General features: G+C 34.4%; 2 protein-coding genes across 12 annotated transcripts; both read left to right on the forward strand.

The window, feature by feature from the left end:
- Window positions 1–2514: 2514 nt before the first annotated feature.
- LOC139817839 (maspardin) lies at window positions 2515–5037 on the forward strand. The gene is made up of 7 exons (XM_071786124.1): window positions 2515–3023; window positions 3207–3341; window positions 3464–3569; window positions 3647–3767; window positions 3889–3997; window positions 4331–4579; window positions 4652–5037. Exons 1-7 carry the CDS (start codon window positions 2925–2927, stop codon window positions 4709–4711), a joined length of 879 nt encoding a protein of 292 aa, XP_071642225.1. The 5' UTR covers window positions 2515–2924; the 3' UTR covers window positions 4712–5037.
- Window positions 5038–6572: 1535 nt separating this feature from the next.
- On the forward strand, window positions 6573–10999 carry LOC139817708 (major facilitator superfamily domain-containing protein 12). 11 transcript variants are annotated; one of them, XM_071785981.1, is made up of 8 exons: window positions 6573–6813; window positions 7029–7276; window positions 7816–8073; window positions 8154–8436; window positions 8884–8998; window positions 9732–10100; window positions 10329–10582; window positions 10773–10999. In XM_071785981.1, exons 3-8 carry the CDS (start codon window positions 7890–7892, stop codon window positions 10891–10893), a joined length of 1326 nt encoding a protein of 441 aa, XP_071642082.1. In that variant the 5' UTR covers window positions 6573–6813; window positions 7029–7276; window positions 7816–7889; the 3' UTR covers window positions 10894–10999. The 11 variants fall into 11 exon arrangements, with proteins under 11 accessions (XP_071642082.1, XP_071642089.1, XP_071642088.1 ...); XM_071785988.1 differs by having other exon boundaries at window positions 7029–7099; XM_071785987.1 differs by having other exon boundaries at window positions 7173–7276.
- The last annotated feature ends 1280 nt before the right edge of the window (window positions 11000–12279 follow it).

The raw sequence follows: 12279 nt of genomic DNA on the forward strand, positions 1-12279 counted from the left end.
TGTACTTGTATAAAATTAAAAAATTAATTTGAGCTGAATGTAATGACAGATTTTTGTTATATTTTGATATAAGAAATAACTGTAAAAAATTTGAAAAAAATCGGAACCTTCTCTGAGGTTTATACTTGTAAGAAAGAATTGAATATTTTTATAAAGAAAAAATTTCTGACGCCAATAAACAATTTCAGACAACAATAAAATGTATGAAATGCTCAGGATAAATTGTACTTTCCAGCTAATTTTCCCTCCATTCAAAAATATTTTTTTGCCTTAGGAATTATTCCAAAGATGCTCTGCTGTTAAGGTAGTGCGTAAGGTTGTTAAAGAAACTGGTAGGTATGTCTCGATCTGTTAGAAAAGGAATCGCATCCCAAAGGAGGGGCGGGATCAATAGTATTTGGGATGACCGCTGACCAGGGATGCGGTCCACTTGGTGCTCAAAATGCTCTTGGAAACATTTCATTCTGTTGTTTATCAAATGTTAAACAAGAACAAAATGATACTATGTAGAGACCCTAATTATGGCCAATCTTTTATTATAGAGTCTCTAATATATACTCTGAAGTGTTTGAAGCGATCTAGTCTAGTGGATCGCACCCCAAGTCAATATTCGGGGGATTGTTACTTTGTCACAAATAAAGGATTTTCTAAAAATTCGACGTTGAATGGTAAAAAATTAGAAATTTGCACTTGGCTTCCTCATAGAGGAAGTGATGTTTTAAGATGCTAATACGGCCCTCTGATTGGCTGATGACGCCTTAAGACTATACTTAAGACGATCTTGAATATAAGACCCGACTATGAATACCGGCCTTAAAGAATTATATATAAAATAGAAAAAAAAAAGATAATTCAACACCAACCTACCTTTAATGATAGTCTACGATTTTTCGACGTTTTCGAACATAAGCAACACATTGACATCGAAAACTCAAAAAAACAATTTTTACTTCGGTCTTTTCTACCCCTATTTCATATATAATTCTTTTAAATTCGGTTAATTAGTTTTATATGCGAGCCTAGCTTTATATGCTCTAGCTTTATATGCGAGCAAAATTATGGACCTTTGATCGCGTATAAAGCTGGATCTAATCAACCAAATCTTAAAAAATTATATATGAAGTAGGGGTAGAAAAAACTGAAAAATATAATAAAATAAGAAATTTATCGATATCTTCAAATTTGCGGAAGTTAGAGCAACCATGAACATTTTTAAAAAAATTCAAAATTTAAATTTAAAAAAAGAACCCCTTAATTATTGATTATTAGCAATTTTTATTAATTCTATCATATTCTTCAGTTTTTTCTACCCCTATTTCATATATAGTTCGTTAAGATTTGGTTGATTAGTTCTGGAGTTATAGAAATTTCGGTAAATTTGGCACATACACACATACACACACATACATACATACAGACATTTTTTTCAATTACAATTTTTCGACGTTTTAGAACATTCTGAACACGTTCAGAAAAACAAGAAAAATTTTTTTTTGTACGGAAACAAAGCTTTTTCTATGAGGAAGCAAAAGTATAAGTTCAGCTAAAGGTCAGCTAACTTTTGATAGAAGAGATTACGATCTCGGATTTGTGAGAAATCCCACAAAATTGCTCGTTAACATCGTTTTAACAATTAAGGGGATGCTGGAGTGAAGGCCGAACTTCCTCGATGTCGATATAATGTCGAACATTTTTAATTTTGTTCTAATTCGTTTTCTATCATTTTCTATATTACCGGCTTATATCTGCCCTTGTCTAACGAGAGGCATCTGTTCTTATTTCGATTGCTGCGCCATCTCTCACTACACGCAACACTACTCCGCACGCATACATACATATGAGATTTTCAACGACAATTTTCTCTTATACTAAAGCTTATTTCTGAAAACACAACATTATTCTTTTTTGCAATTCCAATGGTGCTGTATGCTTATTTTATATGTGCAAAGTCTAAATTTTTATGTGCAGCAAATGGTTGTCACGTCATACATATAATTTTTTTATTTTTTTTTCGTTTTTGATGTAAAATCAACGCTAGCACCTTCCGTTTTTATACGTGGGTCGACAGGAGTAACACTACCGACCTCTGTCGGGTTGCTTAGCTGCAAGTCCGTATTTTATTTATTATAAATTTTTTAAAAGCCAAAATGGAAAATCCGGCTCTGTACCAGCTTGCGGCTGATCTTACTGATTAAAACGAGCATAAGTGAAATAAGATTCGTTAATTAATTTGGCTAAAATTTGGGACAAGCCGTTCCTAAGCAGCTTTGCAGGCTTGCTTAGAGCTGCATTTTCCATTTTGGCTTTTAAAAAATTTATAATAAATAAAATACGGACTCGCAGCTAAGCAACCCGACAGAGGTCGGTAGTGTTACTCCTGTCGACCCTTAATTCTGTAAAAAAGTTTTTTCAATTTCGTAAAGCCAATTCAAAGTTAAGTGTCAGCAAAAAATGTAATTGCTACTACTCCAGCATCCCCTTAAGCAAAGACATAATATGATTTAACTAATTAGTTAGTTTACCAACAAGTTGGAAAAACCGGCCTTAAAAATTGTTAAAAATCGCCCAGATGCATGGCCATTGGCCGCGAATATATTTTGGCAACGCACGTTATGCAAGTTACATTGGCTGGATTCGGGAAGCGCGCTATTAGCGCTATTTGCTTATTCTATTCTTGTTTTACACCTGATGAGCAATAAAAGATAGAACGATGATGCAATAGCGCTAATAGCGCGCTCCCCGAACGCAGCCATTATCATTATCGCAATTAATGTACGATCCCTCTTTCCAATGTCGAGAAGAACGCGACTGTCATCGAGTGACGATAACGCGATGCAACGTACCGACCACGATATAATCGTGGACATCATGGTACCGACTGGCGTCGTGAGTCGTGAGTCGTGAGTCGTGAGCGAAAACAAAATATGTCGTACTCGAGCGAGCTGTCACGCTCTCAGGAATATCTGAGCTTTCGCAGCTCCGTACCGCTTAGGAAAATCGTTGTCGACGCCGACGGCACTAAGGTACTGTTTCCTATCATTATCGGTTTCTAATCGTTCGATCTCTAGCTGTTTCCCGCCTTTTCTCTTTTTATCACCTTTTACCATCGATTTATGCCAAGTGGCGGATGGCCTCATCTGTCTGATAAGTATTTAGCATAGAAGTAAACAAAAGAACATCTTGACATGTTTCTGCAATTGTTTTAGGGATGGAAGGTGTACGATTCTAATCCAAAAACTATCAAGTGCCCACTCATATGTCTTCCACCCGTCTGTGGTACAGCTGATATTTTTTTTAGGCAAATATTGAGTCTGGCTGCCAAAGGTTACAGAGTTATCTCGGTAAGTTAGATATATGTAGATTCGATGAGCATTCCGAAACATTTGAACATATATGTAAAATAGTATAGATTTAATTCAAATCGTGTTAATATAACCGGTAAATGAGAACTTAATTTTCACAGGCTGAGGCGCCGGTATATTGGAGTATAAAGGAATGGTGCGACGGATTCAGAAAACTGTTAGATTACCTGGAACTTGACAAAGTCCATCTTTTTGGCGCTTCCCTAGGTCAGAACACGTCAGCAAGATATTTACTTTTGAATGACAATCTAATAAAAGAAATTAAAAATTTTATATATTTGCAGGTGGCTTTCTGGCACAGAAATTTACAGAGATAAATGCACACTGTCCCAGAGTGGTATCTCTGGTTTTGTGCAATACTTTTACAGACACGTCTGTATTTAGTTACAATGATTCCGCAGCAGTGTAAGTAGAGCATTTTAAACCGTAACTTTTAATATGAGGCTGATACACGCATGAATCTATGTGCGACAAAACTTGGAATTTGCTGCTTCATTACATTTTTGTATTTTCTTTATGTTCACAGCTTTTGGATTTTACCTTCGTTGGTACTGAAGAAAATGGTAATGGGAAATTTTGCAACGGAGCAAGTTGACGGAGAGATTATAGAGGCAATTGATTTTATGGTAGAACGGGTATGTGTCTTAGTTTTCTATAACGAATTTAATTGGATGCACTAGTGCGCGCTGACTTAATCTCTAAAGTAAAATGAAGATATCTCGACTGATAAAAAATGCCTAATATATATTTTATCAAATAGCACAATAAAGAACATTAAGGATTTCATGATTTTATTAAACATACACTTTACGTTGATTTGTGTACGACAGCTTTAATATGCACCAGTGCGCACTAGTGCGTCCAACCGAATTTGCTATTAGTTTTCTTCAAACTGATGAAAGAAGGCAGAAAGGAAAAAGATGCTTATTCTAGAAAATGTTATATGCACGCATATACTTTAATTATAGCTGGAAAGTTTAACGCAACCCGAATTAGCGTCCCGTTTAACAATGAATTGCATAAATTGTTATGTACAACCTCAGAAAATATGCCATTTACCTGTGACAATAATAGATGTTTTCGACGAATATGCGTTATCAAATGCAGTTAGAGAAGAAATGTATAAATGTTATCCAAATGCAAAACTAGCACACTTGAAAAGCGGTGGAAATTTTCCATATTTAAGTCGATCCGCCGAAGTTAATTTACATTTGCAGGTAAATTAATAACGTATAATTATGATAAAATCAATTGTCGATGACATGAAATATCAAAGCATTTGTTTTCAGATTCACTTAAGACAGTTTGAAGGTACGGAGTATACGGCTTTAGAGAAGATTAAGATTTAGCGTAATATATTTAGGAAAAATACTTTACGTTAGGAAAAATGTAATAAAATCCAGAAACTGTATATAAATGTTGATTAAACAGAGATTCTCCTTTGTTCATGTATAAATATTAAGACATATACCGATATTAAGACAACCTATACGCTTTTTGTATTAAGTCAAACGTATTATTTCTTAAATACGATTCTCAGTGAAAGAATATTTGTTATGTAATTCATAAGTACTTTAGGATAGAATTATATGATACTATTAAGAATTATAAATATTGTTACTTAATTTGTTACCTACTATTTCGGTTTTTAAATATAAAATGCATTTATATTTTGTGACAGCTTGATCTTCTTTTAGTTGTAAAAAGAAAAGTCTTATAAATTACACCACAAGTAACTAAAACTCTTTAATAATTTATAATACGTCGCTCTATTGATATTGATAGAAATAAGAAATATACTTTTCTAATTCTTTTAGTATGTAGATTTTATACATAATATTTTTAATTACATCTCTATGAATTTAATAATAAAATATTCTCAAAAATTATATTTTATGTATCATTTCGTACTAAAATTTAATATATATTTTCGGAAAACTTGATGTATAATCTGTTATTTTTATACTTTGGATTGCTACTTCTGTTTATTATGGTGTGCGAAGTTAGAAGTAACCATAGTTTGCTAGGTCGTCTGACCGGGAGACCGTATAAGAACTTGCTTTGGTATCGATTCCTTCGAGTCTGCCTCTCTCGCGTTTCTCTTTTGCAATCTCAGATTACAGGGCCTGTTTTACCCAGTATACGTATGACATCATCGTCCATGTCAGTTGCTTTTGAATTTTTCTCTCCCCATTTCTTTGTAATAAAATTTTAAATGGCCGCATTTACACATTTAAAAGTTTTTGCTGTATGAAAGATTTTATTGCTTCCTCATAGAGAAAGCTTTATTTTTGTGAAAAAAATTTTATTTTAGTTGCCGCTGCCAATGTGTTCAGAATGTTCTAAAACGTTGATAAATTGCATTAAAAAAAATGTCCGTATGTCCGCGCGCGCGCGCGCGCGCGCGTGTGTGTGTGTGTGTGTGTGTGTGGTGTGTGTGCGGATTTGATGGCCGTGGTTGCTCTAACTTCCGCAAATATTGAGATATCGGGCTTAATTTTTTTTTAATCGATAGAATTTCTTTCTTTTTATAAAATTTTGGCAATGCCCGTGGTTGCTCTAACTTTTGTAAATTTTGAAATATTGGGCTATTTCTAATTTTATTATATTCTTCAGTTTTTTCTACCCCTATTTCATATATATTTTATTAACATCTAATATTGCTCGGAATATCGGCCGTAATATTACTTGTGCTACTAAGCTGACTCTTTTTTAATTCATAAAAAGATTAAATTTAAAATTAAAAAAAGGGGCAAATTAGAAACTTACACATTGCTTCCTCATCATTACAGATCGCTACCATTGCTCCTATTTTATTTTGCTCATAAAGCTTTTTCTATGAGAAAGCCAAACTAATAAATACTAAAAATTATGCATCAAATAAAATACAAGCTTCCTTTTCATTCAATTTTGCAGTTTCATTAAAATATTCTCGCTAATGCCAAAAAGAATTCGCATGTTAAATATCGTTAATTCAGATTCGTATAAACGTGACAAACGTCATTTGAGCTTACGTGCGAAAAATTGGAAAAAGGTGTTTATTAAAATAATTAATGATGGTTTTGACTTGTGCGACGCGCAAGTAGGTATCGACACATTGATAAGATTACGGTTATCACTGGCTCTACTGCGTGTTATACCATAATCCGTCTGATAGTTTGACGTTATCTTTTGTAAAGAACGACGTGCATAATGTACGTTTCAGAGCTCAGTCTGCTCAGTTTCTCACCTGCACGTGACGGGAACAGACAGCCGGTGTCCGATATCGCGATATTCGCCGTCATATGTGGCGATAGCGTTCATTTTAATTATTTTTATGGCACGTTTAAAAGATCGATATCATTTGGACAGATACGTCACGCAAATTTCAATCCTATCATTTCTTCGACAATATTCACGAAATTTCTCTTCAGTCATGAAATAGAGCACGTGTTAACGCAGGCATTCGGTGGTATATCGTTCGAGTATTCGTGCTATTTTATATATTATTTAATTTTGTTAAATTTAAGAAAAGATACAAGATTGTGTCACGTTCATAAAAAAATCAATCGCCATTCAATTTTCGTGCTATAAAACACAAGTTCTTTTTTACGGATTTACATGTGTATGTGTATGTGCGAGTTTATTTTTTTAAATATCTAACAGTTTGTTCAAAATCTTTTTTAGCTATGTTAGCTTTAATGAAATATAATTTGGTTTGAACTATTGAATCTAAATAATCGGATTATCGCAATAAGGTGTTATGTTATTATCAATGATCTATACCTAATCCCTCGCGTGATGAAATGTTGATGACGTACGTGTTTTTAGACTTATTTATAATTTATTGCAATCATCACGTAACTGTTTCAACTATCCTAAAGGAAAATAGCTTGAAGCAAAATTCAATCAAGTGAAAGGAACGCTGACCACAGGTTTGCTTCAGAAAGAAATAACATCGTCACAAACATTTCATCTTTGTTATTGTACATTATAAATCGTAAATAACTTATGCTATTTAAACAATAATAACAAGTAAAACAGAATTGATATATAATATTATCTATATATAATGAATTATAGAAAAAAATACTTTTTATAAACCCTGGCTGAGGTGATATTTTTTACAGTAACTTCTTTACAATGATTTAATAAAGATACTTATTAGCATCAAAATTTAAATTGATTATCGATTTAAGTATGTGAATTTTCTGCTTTAACAAAGATCTGTGTTTTAAAAACTGACAAAAAATCGGCGCACAGTTCATTGAGTTAGAAAAAGTATATAAAATTTACACAATATCTTTAGGCGTTTAACTTTCAAATTCCTATTCCTAATATTCATGCAATCAAAAAAAAGTTTCTTCTTCCTGCATTTTACAAAACCTCAGTAATTGATTATATTATTCGTTCGTATATCCTTGTTAAAGTTGCATTTCCTGCGGATGTGCATAAGAGTGCGGAATTTTTGCAGAACACTATCGTAATGGATTCACCAGAATTGTGAAAGTTTTTACCCGATATCTCGAGAAAGACGCTCGTTAAAAAATGGATAACGAGCAAAGGCCTCTCGTGGACGTCGGGAGAATAGCAACGTCCACAAAATTCGCTTACGCGCTTGGACACATTTTCAACGATTTAGCGGCTGCTATGTGGTTCTCCTATACTTTAATCTACCTCCAACGAGTTGCACTGTTAAAACCTATCGTCGCCGGTGCGCTTTTACTCTTAGGTATGCGTCAATTTGCTCACGCATGGACGATGCTACGTTAGTCACGCTATTGATTAATGATCGAACGATTTTCATTCAAGGACAAATCGTCGACGCCGTTATGACACCTGTATTCGGTTTCCTGGTCGATCGCTATTGCAAGAAGAAAATTTGGCACGTCGTCGGTTCCGTCATGGTTACTCTGTCCTTCCCTGTAATATTCGGCGGTTTTGTCAATTCATCTACCACGATCGCCATGCTCTTATATGTAACGAGCATTACGATATTTCAAACGGGTTGGGCGGCCGTACAAATCTCCCATCTGTCAATGATTCCCTCGTTAACTAATTCCGTCCTAGCTCGAGCCGACTTGACCGCAATAAGGTATGCGATTTGCGTAATATCTCTTGAAAACGTGAGACTCTTTAGGAAGCAGCTGACAAAAAAACGGTACGAAAGTGTCAATTTAGTTCAAAGGGCGGGCTAAGACTATTAAATAAAAGGGATAGTAAAGAATAAATAATTATTTTTAGAATAGTAGGTGCGAAGATTAGACGGGATATACGGCTCAAAATTGAAGGTAAAAATTCCGGAAGTCGCAACTTCAATGCAGGCTTATTGTAATTCTATATCTTTTTTGTTGTCCACTGCACTGTGAAAAGTATTTTTGCATAAACCACAACTTTAATTCAGAAATTGCACGTAAATTGTATTCAATAAGTCTGCATTAAAGTTGTGACTTCCGGAATTGGGAATAAATTGACACTTTTGTACCGTTCCCTTGTGAGTAGCGAAGTCCAAAACATTATTTCAAGACAAACTTAATCGTAGATATTCCGCTCAAGTCGGCGCAGCTGTAATAGCTTTTGTCGTAACATGGATCATTCTACCAACTGATGGCGAATCGATGGTTCAATTGGATCAGCAGGATGACTATAAATTTAGAGTACGTATGAGAAAAAAAGCTCTCAGATAGTACAGCTAATCGTTATGAGCTCAAAAAGGACTTTTTCAAATTTTTTGTGGATTTGCGTAATTTGTTCGAAAAAAAAAAGAATTCTTTTTTGATATTTCAAAAAGACCGTAAGCGTTAGTAACACGCGCTGCCGTGAAGCGACTACCATGCGCCAGTACTTTCCCGTAAGTAAAAACTCACTCGCTAGGATAAAAGGTGAGACACTTGACCTTAATCGCTGCGGATCAGTTTAAATGATACCTCCAGTATCACACATAGTGCAGAGATGACAAAATGGACCAGTACATTTTATGTTCTTTCTGATACAGAAATTGTTTTTGGATAAATCATATGAAGGATTCTTTTTTATTCTTCTTCAAATACAAAAGGAATTATTTTTTCTAGTCCATAAGAAATCGCAATAAATTCGAAATAGTGTTTAGATAAAGCTTCATTGGCTTATTTATAATTGTAAGCATAACTTCGAATTTGTTACGAATTATTATAGAGTGGAAAAAAAATTCTTTTTGTATTTGAAGAAGGACCTCAAAATTGGTGACAAAAAAATAAATTCCTTTTAAATTTTTAAAGCAGAAATAATATGAAAAAAGAATTCGATCATTTCATAATTCGGGAATTAAAAAAAAAATTTTTTTCAATTCTGTTTCCTATCTGGGATAATTAAAAAAAAAAAGAAAGATGTGCATGTGATTCTGATTTGCAGAACATCGCTCTGATCCTCACAACTTTCGGCTTGATCGCAACCGTCTTCTTTCACATTTTCCTGAAAGCGAATCTCTTGGAACAACCAAAATCCTCAAAATCAAACATCGAAGAGCCGGCCAAACTGTCGGACGTTTCATTGAATCGCCGGATATCGTGGGCCGGCATCACGATTTTATTAAGGGTCGCGATGCTATACGTGGCGAGCAGATTATTTATCACTCTCGCTACGGTATATTTACCGCTATATATAGAAGAAACCAAAGTTGATGGTAAGCAAGCGTTGGCCAGTGTGCCGTTGGTTTCGTACGTATCCTCATTTATAGCCGCCTTGCTGCTCAAATACATCAACAGGATTTGCGGTACCAAGGTATAATATCTCGATAATAAGAAACCTAGCAAAGACCAAGTAACATGCAATTTACATACATGCAAGAGAGAACTTCCTACTTAACAATGTAAATACAATATAACACATATGTTGAGTAGGAAATTCTAACTTGCATATAAGTTGTATGTTATTTTTGGTGTTTGTTGGGAAAGGAAGAAGAGAGAGAGGCAAGGATGCTAGGTGTATTTTTGTTTCGTTGGATCGTAGGCTTGCTACTTTCTCGGCGCTATAATTGGTATAGCCGCCGCCGCCGTCACGGAATTCGTCGGGAGTAACACGACGATCGTATACGTCATCGCCGTGTTAATTGGCGCGGGAAGTTCCATCACGATGGTCACCGCATTGAGCGTCACCGCCGAATTGATCGGCTCTCGAACGGAACGTAGCGCATTCGTGTACTCGATCGTGACTTTCCTCGATAAAATCATCACTGGTCTCGTGGTGATATTCATCGAAAAATGGTGAGTACAATAACCGTCAAATAATCATGCAAATTTTATTTGATAAATTGCAGTCGCGATATATTGATTTAAAAATTGTCGTAAATAAACCTAACTTACTGTAAGAAATTTTTACTTTACGATTCGTAAATTAACCACGTAGCTTAGTTACTTTACTGTCTTTAAAAAAACCTGTTTTCGTCTTTTTTAGGAGATGCAACGACAAGGAACTTTGTCCTACATATAATCGAGACACATTGTCCATCGTTTGTGCTTCCTCAATGATATTGGGACTTGTAACTTTGCTATCTGTATCGCGTTGTCTAACTTGAAAAATTAATAAGTTAATATTTTTTTTATATTACGTGTCATTTATAAACCATATATAACTTATTTTTTCAACACTGCTGGCGAACAATAAAAATATTTCATATTGTATTCCTAATATTATTATTATTGCATTGATTTTTATATTCTAATTATAGTGAGTTTACTTAGGATTTGTGATCGTCATTTGATCGATTATATTCGCAAAACACATTCGAAAAACGTGAGAGAAGGAGGAAGCATATTGGACATAAATTGTTTTCTTAGGAAGCGTTTATTTAATTTTCTTTAATTTTTGGTATTTTATAGGAATTATTAAACTATTTCCGGGCGTTGAAATGTAACAGAATTGCAGATGTGTAGAGTATTATCCATTGGAAAATATTCTTGGATATGGTTCAGTATATATGAATATAGGAGGCGCTAGTAGATAGAGCCCACATAAAATGCGGGCATAGTGGAATATATAAGGAGCTGGAAGCAAGGAATACAATTTCTGGATTCCAGACCATTCAGGTACAGAAGGTAACAAAAGGGCGGATGTTGCAGCAAAAAATGACAATTTAAATGATTGGAATTGATTTCCAAATAACGGTTTCTTTTAAGAAGGTCAACAACTATTGGAAGGAGGAATTTCACGCCGATTTTGCACGCAGTGGTTCTCCGGTTCGGATATATATAGGGTCCCTTTATTTTAATTCTTAGAACACCACACTTCCAAAAAGTCCCGATTCCACCACACTGGGTGCACAATACCCAGTATACTTTCAATTATCAATAACTTTTCGAAAAGTCGATATTTTTAAACATGTTTTTTTTTAATTTAAACGCCAGAATGATAGAAACGCGCCTGTGTTATTATAATTACGATTAACATTTAAAGACAAAAGTTAATTTCGGAAAAAGCCCGAGTGAAAATTTCCTGATTCACAAAAAAGCGCTTTTTGCTTTCAAAAATTACTTTTTTTAACGTCGTATTTTATAAAAAGATTATAGTTATTTGTTGAATATAAAGGATGTAACTTTTCAGAAAGAAATAAGAAATAATGATTTCTTTAAAAAATGTTTTGACGTGACAAAGGTTGATTATGATAGCAATTAATGGCGTGCCATACATCTACTAAATGGCGAATGAGGCTGGCGCAGCATGAGGAGTCGTAGAGGGGGAACAAGAGTTTATTTACCTGCCTGGTAAGGTAAAATTGGTTAATTGATTCGCATAATCTGAGTAAGAGGACTGTTTACTCAATATAGATTGAGTAGTGGTCGTTCTTCATCTCTTAAGAGCAGTCTTTTTAGGATTTTTAGATTTGGCATTGTGAATTCTCCGGACTGTTTACTTTGCCTAATGGAAGAGACTATGGATGTCTTTAGCCAGAGTATGCTCCAAA

Source organism: Temnothorax longispinosus, chromosome 8 (genome assembly GCF_030848805.1).
Source record: "Temnothorax longispinosus isolate EJ_2023e chromosome 8, Tlon_JGU_v1, whole genome shotgun sequence".
Taxonomy (NCBI): domain Eukaryota; kingdom Metazoa; phylum Arthropoda; class Insecta; order Hymenoptera; family Formicidae; genus Temnothorax; species Temnothorax longispinosus.

What these genes read in the sequence shown, in the direction of transcription:
- LOC139817839 (XM_071786124.1), top strand. Translation starts at nt 2,925, where the DNA reads ATGTCGTACTCGAGCGAGCTGTCACGCTCTCAGGAATATCTGAGCTTT. An exon ending in AAGGTTACAGAGTTATCTCG is followed by an intron (nt 3,342 to 3,463) that starts GTAAGTTAGATA and finishes TAATTTTCACAG; the next exon opens with GCTGAGGCGCCGGTATATTG. An exon ending in TTGATTTTATGGTAGAACGG is followed by an intron (nt 3,998 to 4,330) that starts GTATGTGTCTTA and finishes CTTTAATTATAG; the next exon opens with CTGGAAAGTTTAACGCAACC.
- LOC139817708 (XM_071785980.1), top strand. Translation starts at nt 7,890, where the DNA reads ATGGATAACGAGCAAAGGCCTCTCGTGGACGTCGGGAGAATAGCAACG. An exon ending in ACAGGATTTGCGGTACCAAG is followed by an intron (nt 10,101 to 10,328) that starts GTATAATATCTC and finishes GTTGGATCGTAG; the next exon opens with GCTTGCTACTTTCTCGGCGC. An exon ending in GTGATATTCATCGAAAAATG is followed by an intron (nt 10,583 to 10,772) that starts GTGAGTACAATA and finishes CGTCTTTTTTAG; the next exon opens with GAGATGCAACGACAAGGAAC.